General features: G+C 49.8%; 8 protein-coding genes across 8 annotated transcripts; 5 read left to right on the top strand and 3 right to left on the bottom strand.

The window, feature by feature from the left end:
* Nucleotides 1-390: 390 nt before the first annotated feature.
* Nucleotides 391-3,060, top strand: AO090009000502 (uncharacterized protein; the record flags this gene model as incomplete). Its single annotated transcript, XM_001816899.3, has 2 exons — nt 391-809; nt 879-3,060. The coding sequence occupies 2 exons, from the start codon at nt 391-393 to the stop codon at nt 3,058-3,060; spliced, it is 2,601 nt and encodes an 866-aa protein (XP_001816951.1).
* Nucleotides 3,061-4,800: 1,740 nt separating this feature from the next.
* On the top strand, nt 4,801-5,574 carry AO090009000504 (phosphotransferase family protein; the record flags this gene model as incomplete). The annotated part of the gene is made up of 1 exon (XM_023235533.1): nt 4,801-5,574. One exon carries the CDS (start codon nt 4,801-4,803, stop codon nt 5,572-5,574), a length of 774 nt encoding a protein of 257 aa, XP_023088681.1.
* Nucleotides 5,575-6,238: 664 nt separating this feature from the next.
* AO090009000505 (UDP-N-acetylmuramate--L-alanine ligase) lies at nt 6,239-7,732 on the top strand (the record flags this gene model as incomplete). Its single annotated transcript, XM_001816901.3, has 1 exon — nt 6,239-7,732. The coding sequence occupies one exon, from the start codon at nt 6,239-6,241 to the stop codon at nt 7,730-7,732; it is 1,494 nt and encodes a 497-aa protein (XP_001816953.3).
* Nucleotides 7,733-8,146: 414 nt separating this feature from the next.
* Nucleotides 8,147-9,566, top strand: AO090009000506 (IPI1/TEX10 family protein; the record flags this gene model as incomplete). The annotated part of the gene is made up of 4 exons (XM_023235545.1): nt 8,147-8,194; nt 8,241-8,313; nt 8,372-9,285; nt 9,492-9,566. 4 exons carry the CDS (start codon nt 8,147-8,149, stop codon nt 9,564-9,566), a joined length of 1,110 nt encoding a protein of 369 aa, XP_023088682.1.
* A 72-nt stretch (nt 9,567-9,638) lies between these two features.
* AO090009000507 (uncharacterized protein) lies at nt 9,639-12,102 on the bottom strand (the record flags this gene model as incomplete). Its single annotated transcript, XM_023235552.1, has 4 exons — nt 9,639-10,472; nt 10,533-11,264; nt 11,563-11,779; nt 12,068-12,102. 4 exons carry the CDS (start codon nt 12,100-12,102, stop codon nt 9,639-9,641), a joined length of 1,818 nt encoding a protein of 605 aa, XP_023088683.1.
* An 882-nt stretch (nt 12,103-12,984) lies between these two features.
* AO090009000508 (uncharacterized protein) lies at nt 12,985-13,548 on the top strand (the record flags this gene model as incomplete). Its single annotated transcript, XM_023235560.1, has 3 exons — nt 12,985-13,079; nt 13,148-13,407; nt 13,514-13,548. 3 exons carry the CDS (start codon nt 12,985-12,987, stop codon nt 13,546-13,548), a joined length of 390 nt encoding a protein of 129 aa, XP_023088684.1.
* Nucleotides 13,549-14,650: 1,102 nt separating this feature from the next.
* On the bottom strand, nt 14,651-15,952 carry AO090009000509 (uncharacterized protein; the record flags this gene model as incomplete). The annotated part of the gene is made up of 4 exons (XM_023235566.1): nt 14,651-14,697; nt 14,866-14,887; nt 15,130-15,321; nt 15,878-15,952. The coding sequence occupies 4 exons, from the start codon at nt 15,950-15,952 to the stop codon at nt 14,651-14,653; spliced, it is 336 nt and encodes a 111-aa protein (XP_023088685.1).
* A 1,973-nt stretch (nt 15,953-17,925) lies between these two features.
* On the bottom strand, nt 17,926-19,992 carry AO090009000510 (uncharacterized protein; the record flags this gene model as incomplete). Its single annotated transcript, XM_023235571.1, has 1 exon — nt 17,926-19,992. The coding sequence occupies one exon, from the start codon at nt 19,990-19,992 to the stop codon at nt 17,926-17,928; it is 2,067 nt and encodes a 688-aa protein (XP_023088686.1).
* Nucleotides 19,993-20,031: the final 39 nt, after the last annotated feature.

Consider the following 20,031-nt stretch of genomic DNA (forward strand, 5'->3'; position numbering starts at 1 on the left):
ACGGATCTCAGACCAAGTGCCTAAACTATAACTGACTTGGACCCCCTTCAGATCCTAGCTTCCCGATTCTTTTCCACCACTGCTGCATCCTCTTCCTGCACGCAGCGTTCGTTTAGGGCGGGTAGACTGGAATTTATTCCTTGCGCCACGGACCAATCGCTCCCTCGACGCTCTCATTCCTGCGTCGAGCTCTTTTTCCCTCGACTCTCATTGCTTGCTGGGCTGGTTCTTGAACCTCTTCAATCGTCCTTATCTCTTTCCCCCCATCCGGCCTGTGATTCCTATCTTTCCTTTTTTTCTTCCCTTTCTTGTTTGATCCCCCCTCCTCCCCGTCTTATCGCCTACTATCGTGATCCCCGCCCTTCCCAATAAAGAGTAGGGCGTGTGAACATGTCCGGGTTAACCCTCGGGCGAGGCCCTGGGGGCGTGCGACCGACTCAAACCGCAACTTTTACCACCCACCACCCGTCCGCCGATGCTGACCGCTCCTCCAACAACCTCCCCCCTACCTCCTCGCAGCTGTCCGATGACTTTTCTTTCGGTTCCCCTCTGAGCCCCGCCGACTCACAGGCCCATGACGGCCTACTTCAGGACTCCCTCTTCCCTGAATGGGGGTCTGGTGCGCCTCGACCCGGCATTGACAGTCCGGATGAGATGCAGAGGCAAGATCCGCTAGCGACTCAAATATGGAAGCTCTATTCTAGGACCAAGGCCCAGTTGCCCAACCAGGAGCGTATGGAAAACCTGACCTGGCGGATGATGGCGATGAGTTTGAAACGTAAGGAGCGGGAACGTGCTCAACAGTCCATGTAGGTGTTCTCCCTCTGTAGAGGAACGGCTGGACCCGCTCATCATTAATTTTTTTTTTGTCTGTGAAGGTTTCCTGCGAGACGCGGTAGCGCTGGCCCCAGTGGTATCGCTCAACTGCGCATTTCCGACCCGCCCGTTGCCACCGGTAACCCTCAGTCAACCGACCTGACCGCCGACCCTATGAACCTCGACGATTTCATCGTGCCCTTCGAATCTCCTTCGGACCACCCCTCGCCCAGTGCCGTCAAGATTTCCGACTCCACGGCGTCCGCGGCCATTCCCATCAAGTCCCGGAAAGACCAGCTGAGAGATTCTACCCCGGTGCCGGCCTCGTTCCACCATCCGGCTCAGGATCAACGGAAGAACAGTGAATTTGGCTACGTCCCCCGTCGCGTGCGCAAGACGAGTATCGACGAGCGTCAATTTTTCTCACTGCAGGTGCCGACCCGAAAGCGACCGGCCGAATCCTCGCCCCAGGTACCCCCCGTTTCCAACTCGATGTTGGCCCACGATCCGGACCTCGCTTCCGGCGTGCCCGATTATGCCTTGGACGCCCCGTCCTCGGCCTTTGGCTTCCATCAGGGTAACCACCATCCGGTCAATCATCACAACCACACCTCCCCCGGGGCACCGTTTGGCTTGGATACGTTCGGCCTGGGAGATGATCCAATCTTGCCCTCCGCGGGCCCCTACCAGTCGCAATTCACCTTCTCACCCAGCGAGTCTCCGATGGCCTCCGGTCATCCGTTTGCGAACCTCTATTCGCATACCCCGGTGGCTTCGTCCCTCAACTCGACGGATTTCTTCTCTCCACCGCCATCAGGCTACCAGTCCACGGCATCCACGCCGCAGCCCACCTACGACGGGGACCATTCCGTTTATTTCGATATGCCGTCGGGCGACGCGCGCACCCAGCGCCGCATTCCGAACTATATTTCGCATCGGTCCAACTTGTCTGCTTCGCTGCAGCCTCGGTATATGTTCAACCAGAACAACCATGAACAGGCCAGTTCGTCGACGGTGCATTCGCCGAGCTACCCCATTCCCCAGCCGCAACATGTGGACCCCACTCAGGTGTTGAACGCCACCAATTACTCGACCGGCAACTCCCACCATACCGGCGCCATGTTTTCATTTGGAGCCGATTCAGATAACGAGGATGACGATGGTCATCAGCTGTCCGAGCGGGCTGGTCTGGCGATGCCGACTGAATATGGGGACGAGGACGGGTTCTCGTCGGGCATGCAGTGGGATGGGCAGTTCCCGGGCTCCTTCCATTCGCTGCCGGGCTTTGGCCCTCAACATCGCAAGCATGTTACCATCGGGTCCACGGACATGATGGACACCCCCGAGGAGTGGAATCACGGTGGCAGTTTGGGTCGGACTCATGGGTCGGTGGCTTCGGTCAGTGAGGTGCGCAACCGAGAGCAGGACCCTCGCCGGCAGAAGATTGCCCGCACCACGTCCACCCCCAATACGGCCCAGCTGTTGCGCCAAAGCATGCACTCTAATAACAATACGTCTCATACCTCCCCTAATACGCCGCCCGAGTCCGCCCTGAGCAGCGCAGTTCCGTCCCGCCCGGCCAGTCCCGGGGGCAGCAAGAACGGCGACCAAGGCAGCAACGGACCGACCACCTGCACGAACTGCTTCACTCAAACCACTCCGCTGTGGCGTCGGAACCCAGAGGGCCAGCCACTGTGCAATGCCTGCGGGTTGTTTTTGAAATTGCACGGTGTCGTGCGCCCTCTGTCCCTGAAAACGGACGTTATCAAAAAGCGCAACCGTAGCAGTGCCAACAGCTTGGCGGTTGGGACCTCCCGTGCGTCGAAGAAGACAGCCCGCAAGAACTCGGTGCAGCAAGCATCCGTCACGACTCCGACATCAAGCCGCGCTCAGAATGGGACTTCCTTCGAATCCCCGCCCGCCGGCTTTAGTGCTGCCGCGGGACGGTCGAATGGGGTGGTACCCATTGCCGCCGCTCCTCCGAAGGCAGCTCCCTCCGCAGCCGCCTCCCCTAGCACGGGCCAGACCCGCAACCCGATCCAGGCTGCCCCGAAACGTCAACGACGGCTGGAAAAGGCCACGGAGATGGAAACGGACGAGGCTAACAAGTCCGCGGGAGGCCGATCCAAGGTGGTGCCTCTGGCACCCGCCATGCCACCGGCAGCAGCCAATCCGGCGAACCATAGTATTGCCGGAGGCCAAGGGGCTAGTCAGGAATGGGAGTGGTTGACGATGAGTCTGTAATGGCCGCGCTTACCTCTCTACTTCTCTACACTCGTTTCTTAATATCTTTCTTGAACCCCCCCTTATATTTTCCCACCGTTGATGCTACGCCATGACCGATAGAGATGATGAATACTGCAACCAATGGAATCTCGCTAGACGAGAGGTGTTAGATGACGTGGCCCGCGATGCACTTAATGAGATACGAGGAGGTGCAATGCGTTGGTTACGCTAGTTTAATGGTAACATGACGAGGGATATTCGCTCTGTTATTTCGGGCTTTGATCTGTTTCAGTCTGCGATTTAACAGCGACTGATCCTCTGCTGTGACAATACACAGCTTGTCTTGTGGTTCTGTTGTGGCTTTCTGTTTGTTTGGCTGATTTGATTTATGCTTGATACAATCGCGTCTGTCCGGACCCCGGCCTTTGTTTTGTTTTCAGTTCTGATTCTTCACTGTTTCTGATTCTCTTGTTCATGTTTTTGATTTGTTCAAGGCTTGGGGCCGGGCAGAAGTGCGCATCTCTGCTTTGTGTTTTCCGTCACCGTGCATAGACGCTGTATGTATATGCTACAGCAAGATTCTACTTATCCAGTCTGAGCCTGTATTCATTGAAGTGTAGCCAGCTGTCGAATGAGCTTTTTAACGATATTGTTTTGTTGAGTAGTCAACAAGTAGTATCTGTATATTCCGGAGTCTAAGTAAGACACTTGAGAATAATGTGGAGCTTCTCGCCCTGTCATATATCTGAACGCTAGCCCGTAGGCCGTGAACAAGGGTGATAAGGATATACTAGCCTAATGAATTGACGTCATAGCATATAAGCTTAAATAGCCATGTTCCACAATTGCTAACACGAACAACCCACCCCACCCGCAAATTATATATTTAGAGTAGGGTGGATACTCGATAGATACATACTAGGTAACTTGAATATACTCGTCGAAAAACTACAAATAATCCTCCCTGCCTCACCTTTTGCCCCTTGATCTCCTGATACCTTTAAACATCGTGCATTGTGTTCATTTTAACGATCAGGGAATCTTCAAGAGTATATCTCCCTTTTGAGATTAACCGGCAATGTGCTGGAGATTGAACACAATTGTGTATGGTAGGAGAGCTACGAAGACTATTGTATAAGCCAGTTTCTCAAAGCTGAATGTGTTAGCCGTCCTTCAGAGAGAGTGGCTTACAGGTTGTATCCTATAGTCACACGAGTCATGACAAAGAGCGTCTGAGAGCTTCTGATCCGCGTGTAGAACAACACCTCACTAGCTTCCCAGGACAAAGTTGACAATGTGGAGTGTGATTTTAAAGATTGTGACAGGCCTGCTGTGCGTCCAGAAGGAGGGTGTATCATCTGTGACCGCCATCTCTGTGTTAAGCATATTGATCACGAATGTCCTACGTGGCAGGTAAGCAAAATCACCCACTTTCAGGCCAGAGATGGCTTTGCTCACAATAGAGGTAAGGATGGGGAATCATACGATCCTGCCGCTCAAGAAGCAGAAAGAAAGGAGTTCACAAGACTACTGAAATCTCTCGACCTGTCTGCACTTCTCTCTCGAGCAAGCTATTTGCGCAATGGTATTACTTGCTTGTCGCTGTAACCTCTTCTGTACGACAGATCAACACGGTCGTCTGTAATGGGCGGCATGAATTATCATATAGAAATCCTTTTCGATGATGGATTTCGGTGGTTAGCACGTATCCGGAGATTCAACGCGACCTCACCACCGCCTGAACTGCGGGATTATATCATGCGAAGCGAAGTTGCAACTCTTCAGTTTCTAAGGCAGACAAAAGTCACTGCCCCTAAGGTGTTCGATTACGGTCCCCATGGGCAGACTCTTGTTGGAGTCGGATACATCCTTATGGAAAAGCTCCCGGGAAAGTCACTGCGCTGGTCTCTTGCCTCTCCAGAGCAAAGGGGGGAAGTTATGGACCAGCTCGCGGATATATATATTGAATTGATATCATTTCCCTTTGATAATATGGGGTCTTTGGACCGACCGGGGACTAATCACATTGGGCCTTTCGCACGAGAATCACTGACGCACTATGATGACTCGCAGATGATTCTTCTCGGACCTTGCAGTAATCCTAGGGACAATCTCCGTGCTAGCATTGAACTCAACCTGGAGTTGATTAGGAAAGGGGAAAGCTGCGCAGGACGTGAGATAGATGCATACCTAGTCCATCGCTTTCTATTAGATTGCATTTCTGAAGTTTTGCTATACCATAGGTTTGACGACGGACAATTCTACTTGAGACATGCAGACGACAAAGGTGACCACATCCTTATCGATGATGACTATAATATCACGGGTATTATCGACTGGGAATGGGCTTACGCCGCACCCATATCGGAAGCCTTTAAATCCCCTATTATGCTTCTTCCCGTTGCTGATTCTTACAATGGAGTCAACTGCATTGGCGAGGATGAATTAACATTTGCAAGCATACTGGAGGAGAAAGGCAACAAAGGTCTTGCAGCAATAGTGAGAAACGGGCGCCTGCTTCATCGGTTCTAGTTCTGTTGCGGATATGACTTCGCTGACTGGGAGGGGTTTCTAGGCCTTTTTCAAGGCCTAGAAATGCCTTAAAGAAAGATGCAGAGTTGGACTGGGTAGATCGGAAACAGAAGGCTCTTGAGAGATATTCGGGCGATGAACAGTTGGAGACGCTGCTGGCTCGGACAGATTGAAAACTGCGGCTCTTGGCCATATGGCTGCACCGTGCTCTGTGTTTCATAGAAGTCATTCGCAACTTGAAGCTAAGCAGTGTTTTGCACGCATTGTAAGCAGATGTACCCCGTAATATTGGGACCTGTGAATTACTTAGTGTGTTGCCACTTGGGGGCTGGCGCCCTAGTACACCGTCATGTCACCTCTTCTTCACATCGTCTGATCATCTTCGTAGGTTGTGTGGATGCTGAGTGCGAAGTAAGAGAAGCGTGGAAGATGTCTTGTGTCTGAAGTAAACATAATCAGATCGAAAATCCAATAACCTCGATGTTTACTCCCGAATGCTGAGCAGTACGAATATGTGGGTCGAACTAAATGGACTAGGACTAGGGAAATGCAGCTAGCTATACTAGCGTCACTTGTGGATAATTGTCAATCCTGCTGAAGCGACATCTTTTCCGTGACTACTTGTTGCGACTTCACAGCACAAACCCTCGCCAGACTTACCAGGATGCTCTCTACAGACCTGAAGGAAGCTCTTCGCTACGAGAGCCCCGCGCACATGCCTGGGTTCCCACCCTCTATTAGCCCGATTCATTTTGGTTGCATCGGAGGACACGGCCAGTCGGCGATCGCTTTGATCCTGTTGAAATTGGGATATGTTGTTCAAGGAAGCGATATCAAAGAAAGCGACAATGTCGTCCGATTGCGGGCCGCAGGCGCAACAGTATTTATTGGCCATGACAAAGACCAGCTCGGCTCTGCAAAGCTCGTGGTCGCATCAACCGCGGCAACGAAGAACAAAACCAATGTTGAGGTTGACGCTGCTCGAGACCGACGGATCCCGGTCATCCACAGATCCGAAATGTTGGCCTCGTTGATGCGCCATCACAAGTCCATTGCAATTAGCGGCAGTCATGGCAAGAGTACGACGACTAGCATGGTTGCGGGCATGCTAGAAGCCGGCGGGCTGTCCCCGACAACGATATCCGGTGCGGTCGTCACGCAGTATGGCAGCAATGCTCACATGGGCTCCGGTCACTGGATGGTTGTGGAAGCCGATGAAAGCGATGGCACAATGGTCCGGCTTCCTGCTCTGATTTCGGTGGTAACGAATATTGACAGTGACCATATAACATTTTATGGCACACAGGAGAAGACCCGAGCAACATTTGCTCAGTTCGTACGGAATGTGCCATTCTATGGACTCGCGGTCCTTTGCATCGACGATCCGGGAGTTCGCAAAATCCTCCCCGAGGTTCAAGATCGCAACATCGTCACCTACGGGGTTTCAGAAGATGCAGATGTCCGTGCAGAGAACGTCGAATACAACCCGCAAGACTCGACCTTCGTCCTGTCCGTTAGAGACCGACGGGATGGAACTCGTCGAGTTGTTGGATCTATAGTCTTGAATGTTCTGGGATTACATAACGTCCAAAACGCGTTAGCCACTACTGCCATTGCACTTGAGCTCAGCATTGAACTGGAAAGCATCCGTTATGCTTTGGGAAGCTTCCAGGGAACAAATCGCCGTTACATCCACGTAGGGGAAGCAAACGGCATCCAAATCATCGACGATTTCGGCACACACCCTGCCGAGATAAAGGCGACACAAACGATGGCAAAGCAAGCGGGTGCGCGCAGAGTCATTGCTGTCTACCAGCCTACTGTTGTAGTGAGAAACGTGGAAGCATGGCTGGAGGAATATCCGGCGGCTTTCGAAGAGTCGGCACACATCATCATCGGCCAGGCAGACGGGGTTGAGGTTGATCCAGTCCCAACGGGCGAGGCACGGGAGACACTTGTTCAATACCTGCACTCCCACGGGCGTGAGGATGCGATCTCAATGCCCGACCCATCTGCTCTCCCAGAGCTCGTGTCTCGCTTGGGGCAGGAAGGTGATTTCGTGGTGTGCATGGGCTTCCGTAGCTCAACTCTCTGGGCACGAGCATTGGCAGGTCAATTGAAAGCGCTGGGAACCCCGAGGATGAAAGGCGGCCAATAAAGGAAGTGACTTCAGAGGTTGCCACTTTCGGCGTCAATTTCACAGGTCCCTATATTCTAGTTGTAATATGTAGTCCATATGAATAAATACAAGCTTCTCTTATAAACGACGGGTTGTTATATATGCCGAGGCCTTGTACTCATACTCCGATAGGGCTTATCGTATGAACTAAATCGGGTACGTACATACCTGAGGCATAAACCTGACAAAGCCAACATGATCACGTGCTGATATCAAAAATAATTGAAGATAGCAAATATCTCCAGCTTCAATTATATCCTGCGCTCAATTGAGACTCTATATCAGGACAGCTGGTCCTCTACTGCGCGTTGTTATACTACAAACAGAGATATATACGCATAAATTCAATTAATTGGGTTAGCGACTGTACCTGCCACAACAACTCTATCCACCATGGGATCCAGCGCGAAGAAAAAGAAGGAAAAGCAGAAAGACTTCACAGTAAGCCATCTGACAATATAAACAGACATAAGCTAACAGAACACAGAAAGCCAAACTTAAAGTCGGCAAAGCCAAAGGCAAGCCCGAGAACTTCACCGATACCAGCTTCAAATCGAAAGGTTCGCCTTATCTCCACTACCCAGAAAGAAAAGAATCACTAGCTAACTAATCCTCTAGGAATCGTCCTAAACCAACAATCCCTAACCTTAAATGCTCCAACCTCGAACACACAATTCACACACCACGTCTCCCTCCTCAGCTCCAAATCCGACTCCCAACGCCGCGACTCCCTCGCCCACCTAACAACCTCCATCAGCTCGCGACCTGTCAACTCTCCCCTCCCGCAACCAGTCAGCGTCATTCTACCCACCCTCCTCCCTCTAATCCTCGACGCAAACACGGGCGTCCGCACCCAACTCCTCAAACTCTTCCGCGCCCTCCCACAATCCGACATCCGAGACCATGTCCCCCAGCTCCTCCCCTACATCCGCGCCGGCATGACCCATCTCGCAGCCGACATCCGCGTCTCAGCCGTGGAAGTCCTCTCCTGGCTCATCGATGTAGCCGGCACAGAAGTGGTCTCCAGCGCCGGCGGCTGGATCAAGACACTCAATTGCTTCCTCTCCGTCCTGGGCTGGCACACAGAGGAATCGGCCAAGTGGTCTGCAAACCGCGCCTCGTTCGGAAAATCAGGCGCCAAGGGCCAGCCAATGATGAAGGTGTTGACTGTTCTAGCCGAGTTCTTGAACGCGGGCATTGGCGCGCCGGCCAATGAAGCGCAGGATGTGGATATGCTGGGATCTGGGGGTGTGGCAGGGTGGGAGTTTCCCCTCTGTCAGACGGCTGTGCATATGGTCCCTGATACGGCGGCGCCGTATGCTTATTTGAATCTGTTTGGACAGCCACGGGACGAGGAGGGCGAGATGTATGAGACTTGGGAGGATCGGTACCGGGTCTTTTCGAATCGGTTCTTGCGGGCTATTCAGCGGGGACTGGAGAACGCGAGGCAGGAGGGAGGTGAGATGGGGAGGGCTAGTTCGGGGGCGAGTAAGGTGTTGAAGGAGGCTGTTGCTTATGGGACGGGGATTGCGGTGTGATTGGTTTATCTACGATATGCTACGTTACATGGTACTGTGATGACGGCCATGTGGAAGACCTGCGATGTGCCATTTGTCATGTCGAAGTGGGATCCAGGGCATTCTGGCAGCTGTGGTTGCTGTTCCACGAAGTGCACGAGAGCAGAGTGTTCCAGTCCACACAGCCAGCGCCTTGGCTGATAGCGAAATCGCTCAAACAGGACCGCGATATTGTATCCTCCCACGACAGCACCTCACGAGGAACAAGTATTCATGATTTGGAACCAAAAGAATAGATCGAGCAACATGTATACAAAATAACGAATATACCCAAGAATGGAATAAATACATCTCGAAAGAAACCAAACCTAAGCCTCAACCTTCTCTCTCATCACCTTCTCCTGACTATCCAAACTTCCATCCCCGTCCTCCCTCTCCCTAGCATCATAAACCTCCTCCGGCATAACCGCCACGTCCACCAGGGACTCCCTAGCCGGAAACACCAACGAAACAACAACATACACAAGACTCGTCGCCACAAACCCCAAAAGCCATCCAAACTGATATGGATGCACACCGACACCCACGTCAATCTCACTATTAACGGAATTAATCAACCCGGGCAAGTTCGGCGCAACACCCACCACAAAAGCAACCACAGCCCTCCAATTCACCCCCCAACCCCCATACCCATAAGTCCTATTCTCCCGCTGATACAACGCCAAAGTATCATATTTCCTCTCCTTAAGCACCCAAAAATCAAACAACATAATCCCCGCAATAGGCCCCAGGAAGATAGCATAAGCAGACATGAAATTGAGAAAATTCCCCGCCGAGACCAGTATCTTCCACGGAACCAAGCCCCAAGACAATAGCCCGCAGATGATCTGCCCGCGCCGGAGATTGATATACCCCGGTGCGAGGGCCGTCAGGTCGTTAGCCGCGGAGAGGGAGTTGGCGGAGATGTTCACGCCCAGGGCGGCGAGGGCGAAGCTGAAGGCGGCGAAGAATCGGCAGGCGCGACTGCTCCAGTTGCTGATTAGGTCGATGGGGTCCCAGGGGATGGAGCCGCCGTAGCGGGCTTGGCCGGCGCTGGAGGCCACGATGCCGATGAAGGAGAGGAAGGTGAAGATTATGGGGAGCATGGGGATGTAGAGGAGTTGCCATTTTGCGGTGACGCGGGAGTAGCGCGAGAAGTCGGACTAGATATCTTGGTGTTAGGTTTGGTATTTCTTGTCTATTGGGATGAGTGTGATATGTACCTGGTTGACGCTGAGTGTTGCATAGTTCCCTAGTACACTGGTCATATTGGCGAGAAACAGCCAGCTGTATTTCGACCCCGACACCGTCGCTTTCTGGTGGAGTAATCCTCCACCACTTTCGGCGACAAACGCCCATATAAAGATCGCGATCCAGGCAATCGGCACCAGCACGGATTTCACCATAAACAACCACCGGAGTTTATTCGGATGAATACACAGGAACGGGAACTGCACCAGCCAGAAGATCAAGTACGACACCATCCCATTCGTAGTAATACCCTGATCCTCAGGGATATCGTTCTCCAACGTAAGGAAACTAGGCCAAATAGCCCCGATCATAGCCCGCACAGCATTAGCACCGTTAACATTCTGAATGGCAAACCAGAACAGCGCCAGGATGACCCGCGACACGATGGCGATGTACGAGCCCCAGAAGCCCCAGCTGGCGCGGGCGATGACAGGGAACGGGACGTGGTAGATGGCGCCCACGGCGCCATTTCCGGCGATGACGAATGAGATGATGAAGAAGGAGATGGCGACGATGATGACGGCGTCGCTCCAGCCGAGGCCTACGGCCATCATGCTACTGGCGAATTGCCAGGTGGCGGCGTTGAAGGCGTCGGAGATCCAGTATGCTGGTGGAATGTTAGCCCTGGTACTATCTGGGAGGGTTCTGAGACATGCCAATGAAGCTAATGGGCCCCCATTGTCGGAGGTGGCGGGGGACAGGGTCTAGGTCTAGGTTTGTCCATCGTGCATTTCCCTCTGCGAAGGCTGATCGGGATTGCTGGACGTGGAGATGAGGTCGGAGCTTCATGTCGTCGAGAAATGTCTTTCAATTCGTAGAAGGGTGTGTGTTCAGAGAATTGTAGTGTTGGAATTCCACACCAAGCTTGAGGATCACCCTGAAGATGCACGATGCAAGGGGGTGGGGTCAATTAGGGCTCGATGCAACCCCAGCTGTAAGCAGTAACGATATGCCAATAGTCCTCTGGATAAATGCAAATGGATGTAGGGGTGTCAAGCATACCCCGGAGACTCCGAGAGGGTAGCATGAGCTTGAGATAAATGACAGGGAAGGAAATCCGGGGGGATTAGTATGCATGAGGCTATGGGACGTGCCCCGATAAGGAAATGAGGAGGTCATCAAGACTGATAAGTCTGCAGCATCATCCCGGCCCCCTTCGTGCCCGTCATTGGCCGCTATGGCCACGAGGCAAAAGTCTGATAAGCATCTGTTGATAACCCTAATTTTGGACTTTGACTTCGTTGATAGCTAGATTATACTATTTTCTTGGCATAATCACGAGCGTTGACAGTCTATTCATCCGGAAATGGCTCGATTTCCGGCATATTGAATTAGCTGCATTTGGACTAGATCGGCTGATTTCCCTATGGCACCTAGCGAAGATCTATTTTCATGAAGGAGGACTTCAATTCCTTCCAAGGAGCAGAGTAGTATCAGCGAGTGAAAGTATTCACCAAATACTGGTGAATACTGCCCTTCTAGAAGGGTACATAAGCAGTCCACTTACCTGTATATACTCATCTCCTTTCCAGACTCAAACATACTTCGACTCGAACGGAAATGTCAAAGTGACCCGTTCATTGAGAGGTTTCTATGGATTCTATATATTAATTGAGTACAACTTTTGATAAAGGATTCGGCCTCGAAATCTGTACCACAGAATCTTTGAACACCGCGTCTTAATGTATAAAAAGACTGTTTGGCAATGCTACAACATTCGATGTAGACAAGGCTGCGTTAAAGGCTGCAACAGAGCATCTAAATCATGGTTGTGCGAAAAGGCCTGAGGAAAATTCTACTCGCATCTTGTATGCCGCTACCCATTTTCGAGTCTCTAACATTTGTGTCAATCACGCCAGATTCGACTTCTAGAGATGGTGTTCAAGAACACTGGAACTAGCTGAACAGAATGAGCAGCAGGACACTCAAACAAGATATGATTCGGTAATAAAGCTGGCCATAGGCCCGCTTGGCAAAATAATGGAATCGTTATTGATTCTAGCATAATGCATGCGCTGCTCTTCACTGAACACACAATGTCCACATAGTCGGGAAAACTACATGGAAGATGAACGGAGCTGCACGGAGCAACTATTCTCTTTGTAAGTCTACCGAGGACTTGACAATTGGAGACACGGACAAAGAACAGTCGAGGACTCAGATGGTATATCAGCTGCGACTTCGTCAATTAAGCTCCGAGCATCCGATGAGCAAAGAATGCGAAAGCTATACAAGGACATCTGGCAGCGAATTTATCCAAGGTCAAGAGGTAGAACCAGTTCCCTAACCAGGTGCAGATATCGCCTTCTTGACGTCTCTACACGCATATAACCTCAGGGGCGAACAACCAAAGGGCTCCAAGATTTTGCGTCGGACTTGAAAAGGCCTTGGATACCGTGACCCCGACTAGTCAGGCAGACTACTATGATGCGTCTGTACTCTCTTGCCTCATCATCCACTAACCTATCATTCATCACCATGTCTCACTCGAAGATGACTGATAAAGTGAGGCTGTTCTGGTTAGTAATGACAGCAAGGCGACACGGTACGGTCAACCTGTGAATGGAAACTACTATATCCCTCCTAGTCTACGGGCTGTCTTCTGCGATGAGATTGCAGATAACATGACCAAGATCCACGAGGAAAGGTTCACCATCTGGATTCGCAGCCTCCCGGCGAACGTGACAATTTCCCTGTTAGGAACTTCTCGACGGAGTCAATGTGTTTTATTCTGTCGTCTGCTTATTCTGTGTACTACATATACCGAAATGAGAGGGTATGAGATAATTACCGAAACGACCTCAGAAACCCTAGGACTGGCAACCCAGCAGAAGCAAGGAAGGCAAGGTATACTAACCACTATAAGTTGGAAAATGGTAGAGACGTCAAGGACCTACTATATACTAGACGGGACCTTTGCCGTATCATTTAGCTTTTCCTTAACCAATAGCAGTCTATCTATGCGCGTCGAAAGCAACCGATCAATGAGCCAGATATACATTCAACGAGTGGACCATGAGAGAATCGCGCGATATGAGCAACGTAACAGTTGAATAAGATGATATCGGGCTGGTCTTTGGATAGGGGCGATCTAGTCCAAAGCATCCTACAACAGAATAGGAATGCAGCGACGGATTTTACGAAGGTAATAAACCGGCACAAGAAAGAATCAGTACAGATGAGACCCCTTCCTGAGGAAACAAAAGAAAAGGAGCTGGACCTATTAGTGACTCCACTTGGCCAACATCCCGTTATACAAGCCGCTTAGTTATGCCTTCCTAAAGGATCATCATCAAGATACTGCTTAGACTCATGACCATGAACATTCTAGCCTGCGGCAATAGAATTACATATGTTTCCTCTATGAAGGGAGCGGGCTCTTTCTTCTATGGATTTATGTTAGCTATGGTACTCCAGTGGGCAGAAAGGACCTCGATGATAGGCGAGGAGTCAGGATGATCAGATACCACTGGTCTATGTTATCACTCGTGAGAAAGTACCAGACATGTATCGTATATTATCTCTCCGTCGATTCACGATGTCTCACTCTATGGATAACCGATGGCCAGAACTTTTCGCCGACCCATGTCCCAGAAGAAAGCTCTCACGGAAAGACTCATATCTTCGTCCAGCAACTCTTCCACTAGGACGAACTGCACAATAAAGCCAATGGCTGAGTCGCTGACCCCCCTTTGAATAGATACAGCTCTATGGATTGGGAGGTCTGGAGGAGAGATTAAAGCAGTGATTCTGATCTCGATAAAAATGAATCCAGCTCCAATCACAAGCCAGAGGAAACACACGGTTTTGTCCTGTCATGGAACAAACTATTAAGGTCTCTCGCGAGGGTAGCCGGGCTTTAACGACTGTTGGTGATGCTTTAGATATCCGCCTGGAACAAATTTTACTCCACGACAGAAATCCATCGATAGAGCCAGACTATGAGCTCGGCGAGGGCATTATGACCCGGCTAGAGTGTCTCTCCTACTGGATAAAGAATCGGTTATTTGGCCTGTCGAGTGATGTGAGAGACAATATTGTGACGACCCCATGGAGCCAGCAGGCGCTAACATGATATCAATGGGCCAGGCTAAGTGGATAGGCAACACGGCGAATACTTGGAAAACAATGATTGATCTATACCATTAACGAGGCGCGCGTACGCTACTGACGTTACCCCAGACTGGTACCCCTGCGGCAGGTAACATCCAAGGGTACATCAAATTTGATAAAAGACTACCAGAGACGCTTCATGACAAGCAGATAACATTTCTAGACATCGCCGAAGTCATACTAAAGACCTACATTGAGAACGCCACACCACACCCTACCATTTATGGATGCCTCCCTGAAAATACCTGATTGTCTGATACATGGACGGTCATGGCGATAATCTTTACTACGGTAAAAGAACAGGTATGTAAATGGTCAGCAGACTTTGAGGACAAAGGCATTGTGACAAAACCACGAGTGCCTATTGTCAGTACTCATCCAATTGGATAACAAACGGTGGAATGCGGTATAAGGGATATTACGTGTTCAGTGGCGACAAGCAATTGAAAGTCCCACCTTGGTTGTGTAATATGTTTCCCAGAAGTGGATATGAATAAGGTCGAGGAAAGGGTGCTTGAATATACCGATCCAAGACTGCTGACTCGCATACTTGATCATGTGTCTGGTCTTCCTAGTTGCCATACCAAACTTGATACTCCAGCTTCGCTGGGAAGAAGAACCAGACTGGATCCTGTCCCTTTTCTTAAACTATGAGGATGTTAAGAAAATGGTGGCAAAAAGAAGAGAAGAAAGATAAATAGAAAGAGAAAGAAGAAGAAGAAGTGATGGAAGAGGCAATCGACCCCGAATTCGAGATTACCGAGTAAAAGTCTTCATTAATAGGTAAGAAAGACAAGGATGTCTTGCAAAAATCTTACTCAGAATGCTTGCTAACTGGTATATATTAGTTTGCAGGACTTCCTCTCACAGAAAATCGACCTCTAAATCGGAGACTTTCGGGCGACCACGGCTGATTATGATATCACCTCAACTGGAGGCGTCAATTCGGCTATCCGAGGAGATAGCTACACACAAAAACTATAGACTTGCCAGCTGTGAGGCTTTGCCTTGGGAGGCTGGCATCCATCCTATTAAGGATCCTCGTCTCTTGCGCGGAGCGCTAGTCATTGCATCCTACGGTGGTCAGAAGTGGTAGTCAATTATAAGGCTACTATTCTTTTATCGGAGAACAGTTGAAAAAACCGCATCTATACTGAGTATACACGCGCGATGACCAAAACCCGATGAATTGCAGGCTACTCACAGTGGGGTTTAACAGTTTAGGCCATCCGATCAGGAACGCTTTGAGAAAGGAAATGGTTGGCAACGTCTTTCCCATAAAGAAGACTGCATCTATGCTTGATTAATCATCACCCAGGAGAGTCCCTGCAAGGTTGGAGTCTTGAAATAGGCAGTCTTGAGTATCCCACCGAATCTTGTCTTGCGTGCATGTGTGTACCTCTATTCGTGATTTCAATATCTTCATCACGGGAAGAACGTTCGCGTGCTGTATTTCCTTTTTAGGATGCGCTGTCGCCAGTAACAAGGTGGGCCTTTATGCACACAGTAAACGCGCGCGAACTGTGACACGAAGATACTCTGAAGCCAAGCCAGTCTTATTCAAAAGGGCCGGCTATACTGAGCTAATAAGAGACAGGACAACAGACATATCGGGGCATATACGTCTGACATTGCACAGGACCTCAAGGATATGTTGAAATTAACCTACAGATAATGTAAGGTAACCACTGATGAGAGTTCTATACTGACATAATGGTTGCAAACAATACCATCCTTGGTACATTCATCGCTCTCTCCCAAACTCAAGTACGAAAGGATAGTCAACATGGCGTCTCTTCGAATACATGTAGAGAGTGACATATACGCAGTGCTAACACATTATCTCCTCATTTATCACGAATAGCCGTTACACGTTACTATTAACATCGAATATACTCAAGATGCCATCAATGCCCATGTTGCATCGAGGTCACATTATAAACGCCTGTTCAGGCTCAACACACCTCCGCCATCGGAGACTAAGAAGAGATCGTCATATAGCTTATATCCCTCTCGAAAGTCTTGAGTAGTTTAAGTCCAATTACCGCAGTGCCAATCTAGGAGCTACAACAGGCCAACCTGTTTGAGGACCCGGCGGTTCAAGGTGAATGCCCCAGCGCCTGTAGGTCATTTTGAGCAGATACGGAAATTGGGTAAAAGAGCCGGACGGCTCGTGGATGTCTGTACTCACCAGAGAACTGGGCGTGGTCCATGGATGTCTGAATACCTCAGACACAGCAGTCTTATGATACCGACTTTTCCCATGTTATGAGCAGAGTTTTTCATCGGTAGCTTTTACAAAGGAAGCCCTACGGCCTAAGCCTAAGCCTATCGATTTACATACCTTCTGATGTCCCTGAACAAACCCTGCCACTGGCAGTAACTTGGCGTCCGGTTTCAGATAAGGCTCCGAAGATATTTATCTACAAATTGTCACATGGAAATTAGAAAGGCATCTACAGTAGGCAGACACGTCACTGCCTCTAGATCACTCCCAGCAGGCTGCCTTACGGAACTTTCTTAAAATCGATTTACCTGCTATGATTGCAAAGGGCTGCACAGGCGGCACTGGGTCACTAGGGCTACTGGGCAGAGACGTAAGAATAGCAGAGAATATCCAGTCATACCTATGGGGTATCCCGGCCTATGCGTTTCTCTGCGAACTCCGGATGCGATCCTCCAACTGGGAGGGGCTGATCATGGAGTCTGCTCCTAAACTGCTTATAGAAGTTGAAGAATGGTACTTCTTGCAGCCCGAAAGCAAACACTTAGGGTTCATAGGGAAGCCGCTGATTAAGGGCCATCACCAGAGCAATTGAGGGTCATCGTATTCCAATATATAGATCCAATAGGGATAATTCTATCAACTTAGAGGTTATCAATAGTGGAGTCGAATGCATCAGACAGAGGCTATGCCAGTGACTACCCGTCCAATTTGACTCGTGCTGAAGCAGTTCGCTTGTATTCCGACGCGGCACTGGCATCTAGTCATTGAGAATAGAGGAATAGGAACCTCGTTTTACAAGTCCATTATACACTTTCTAGAATTCTTGTAGTTTAGAGAAGCAATAGACAAGCTAAGCCTATCATATCACCGTCCATACTTTAGGTATCTAAGCTACAAGCTAGGTCATTTGCCTTTTGGTCTCCTGGCTGAGTGACAAGATGGTGATATATATGAATAAGAAGGTATATCATATTTCACTATGAATAATCACCACAGCCAAAGACCAAATCATAATATATACAAATTTAACCCATCACAACATCAGTTTCAAGAGGAAAGCTCCACCAATCATTCCACCAAGCACTTTCCTCTTCCATCCCAACCGGCCTCGGCCACACACTTCTAAAAACATCCTTGAAGGGCTCCACAAACTCCGGAAACTTCGACTTGAAATAAATCTCGTCATAAGGACACGAAGCAACCTGTGTAGCAAACACTTCATCACGACGATCATCCCGTGAATTCCGCTCGACTAGCCACGCGCAAGGGAAAATATGGACCAAGTGACTTAACAAGGTACCCGTTTCAAATGCGCTACATTGAAGTCGAATAATCATTCTTTCCAATTTTGATGAGCCTATGACCTTGTTTCCGGATATGGCTTTGAAGATCGAACATGCGAGGTTCGGATCTATGGCGCTGTTTCTAAATAATCGTTGGACGTGTCCGTTGCGGCTTCGGTAGAAGCCCCCTAAGTCCTTGATGGAGAAATTATTGCCGAACTCATCGAATGATGGTTCACTAGGTGGTTTAGTGTTTATATTCCGAACTAGATTGAAATCGTGACGGAACTCTTGATTCATATCAGTTTCCAAGTTATCTTGACTTCTACCGAGTGATGCATCGGATACGTCTAGGTGTAAGTGTAGATATCTGAGCCGTGGTATGGTTCCTATAGCTTTATATAGGGCAATTTCGGTGGCGTCGCCCTGGGAACGTGGGATCACGAGATCCAGGCTTTCCAGAAGCGGACAATGTTTCCCGAGCTGGAGGATGTCACGTTCAGTTAAACATTGCCAGGCCTGGGGACCTGCGAGGTCTAGCTTGCGCAAGCAACAGCCATGGTGATGAACAAGCGGATCCAAAGAGACCATTGAATGCCAGCCCTCCAAGTATAGCTCCCTCAGTGCTGGGAGACTCTTTAAGAATTGAGTTGCGGCCTCGTAGAGCTCGGTGGTAGGAGCGTCCTCTTCGAGAAAAGCAGGGGCTTTGAGCTGTAAGTATAAGACTCTTAGTTTTGGGAACTCCAGCTGGTGGGACCAGGCAATTAGCGCCTTCGGCTCGGCCAATGAACACAGTTCAAGGGTCTCTAGCTCAGAGAAGTTGGTGTGCTTTCCCCATTCGATGAGTGTCATAGCTGCCAGAGGGACCAGGTCAATGACTCGCAAGAGTTTTAGCGATGCAGGGGCCAGAAAGATATCTTGCTCTTCTGTCTTGGGCTTTTGCAAAACACTAGGTATAGGGACAGTTGTGAAGTTCTTGGGAGCCTCGCGACGGGTGATTTGCACTTCCTTCAGATTCGGGGCTGACTTTACCAGACGTTGTAAAGTCTTCATTCGGTAGCAGGGGCTGTTGTCATAGCTATACACACCTTTTTCATTGTACTGCAGCATGATGCTATGCAAGTGTGACGAGGACACCAACTTGTGCTCTTCGGAGTCTTCTATGGGTGTTTCCAAACCCTGCAAGTTGAATGTCTGGAGGTGTAGCCTCGATGTGGGTGCCCAGCGATGCATGGCATCAAGAATACAGACAGGAAACTGCCCGCCGCATCTGAAGAACAGATCTGTCAGCGCAGGCAGATGTCTAATTAACTCTGCCACGGGCTTCCACACATGGTGTCGTTTGTTACCCATTTTGACGTCCCCATCGCGAGTGTCCGGGCACAATGGTGTCTCCTCCAAAGTTGCAGCACACGTAGGCTCATATGGCTCATCCAGATCCGTGCGTCTCAGCTCAGTAAGCCCAGGCGGATGCCAACCAGAAAGCGCCTTACAAGGAGCTTCCGCCTTACAAGTGGAATCGCTTTCTTCAATTATGAGCCGGCGAGTAAAGTGGAAACCCCTTGTCCGGTTAAGCTCTGCCACAATCTTCTCGGTTGGTTTTGTCAAGGCATAGTGTCCGCATACCTTGATCACGATATCGCGGCAGGTTATAGACCTGGCTGCTCTACTAGCGTGGTTGTAGAATAATCTGCTAACTAATTTGAGATTGTGGAGACTCGTGGGTTCGTCATTGACTAAAAGGGTAAAGATGAGTCTGATAAGCTCAGAGGGCAAGCGCCTAAATGGTGGAAGATCCTCCAGATCCATCTTGCTGGTTTTGTGTAAGCATTTTGTGTGACAATTAGA

Source organism: Aspergillus oryzae, chromosome 1 (assembly GCF_000184455.2).
Source record: "Aspergillus oryzae RIB40 DNA, chromosome 1".
Taxonomy (NCBI): domain Eukaryota; kingdom Fungi; phylum Ascomycota; class Eurotiomycetes; order Eurotiales; family Aspergillaceae; genus Aspergillus; species Aspergillus oryzae.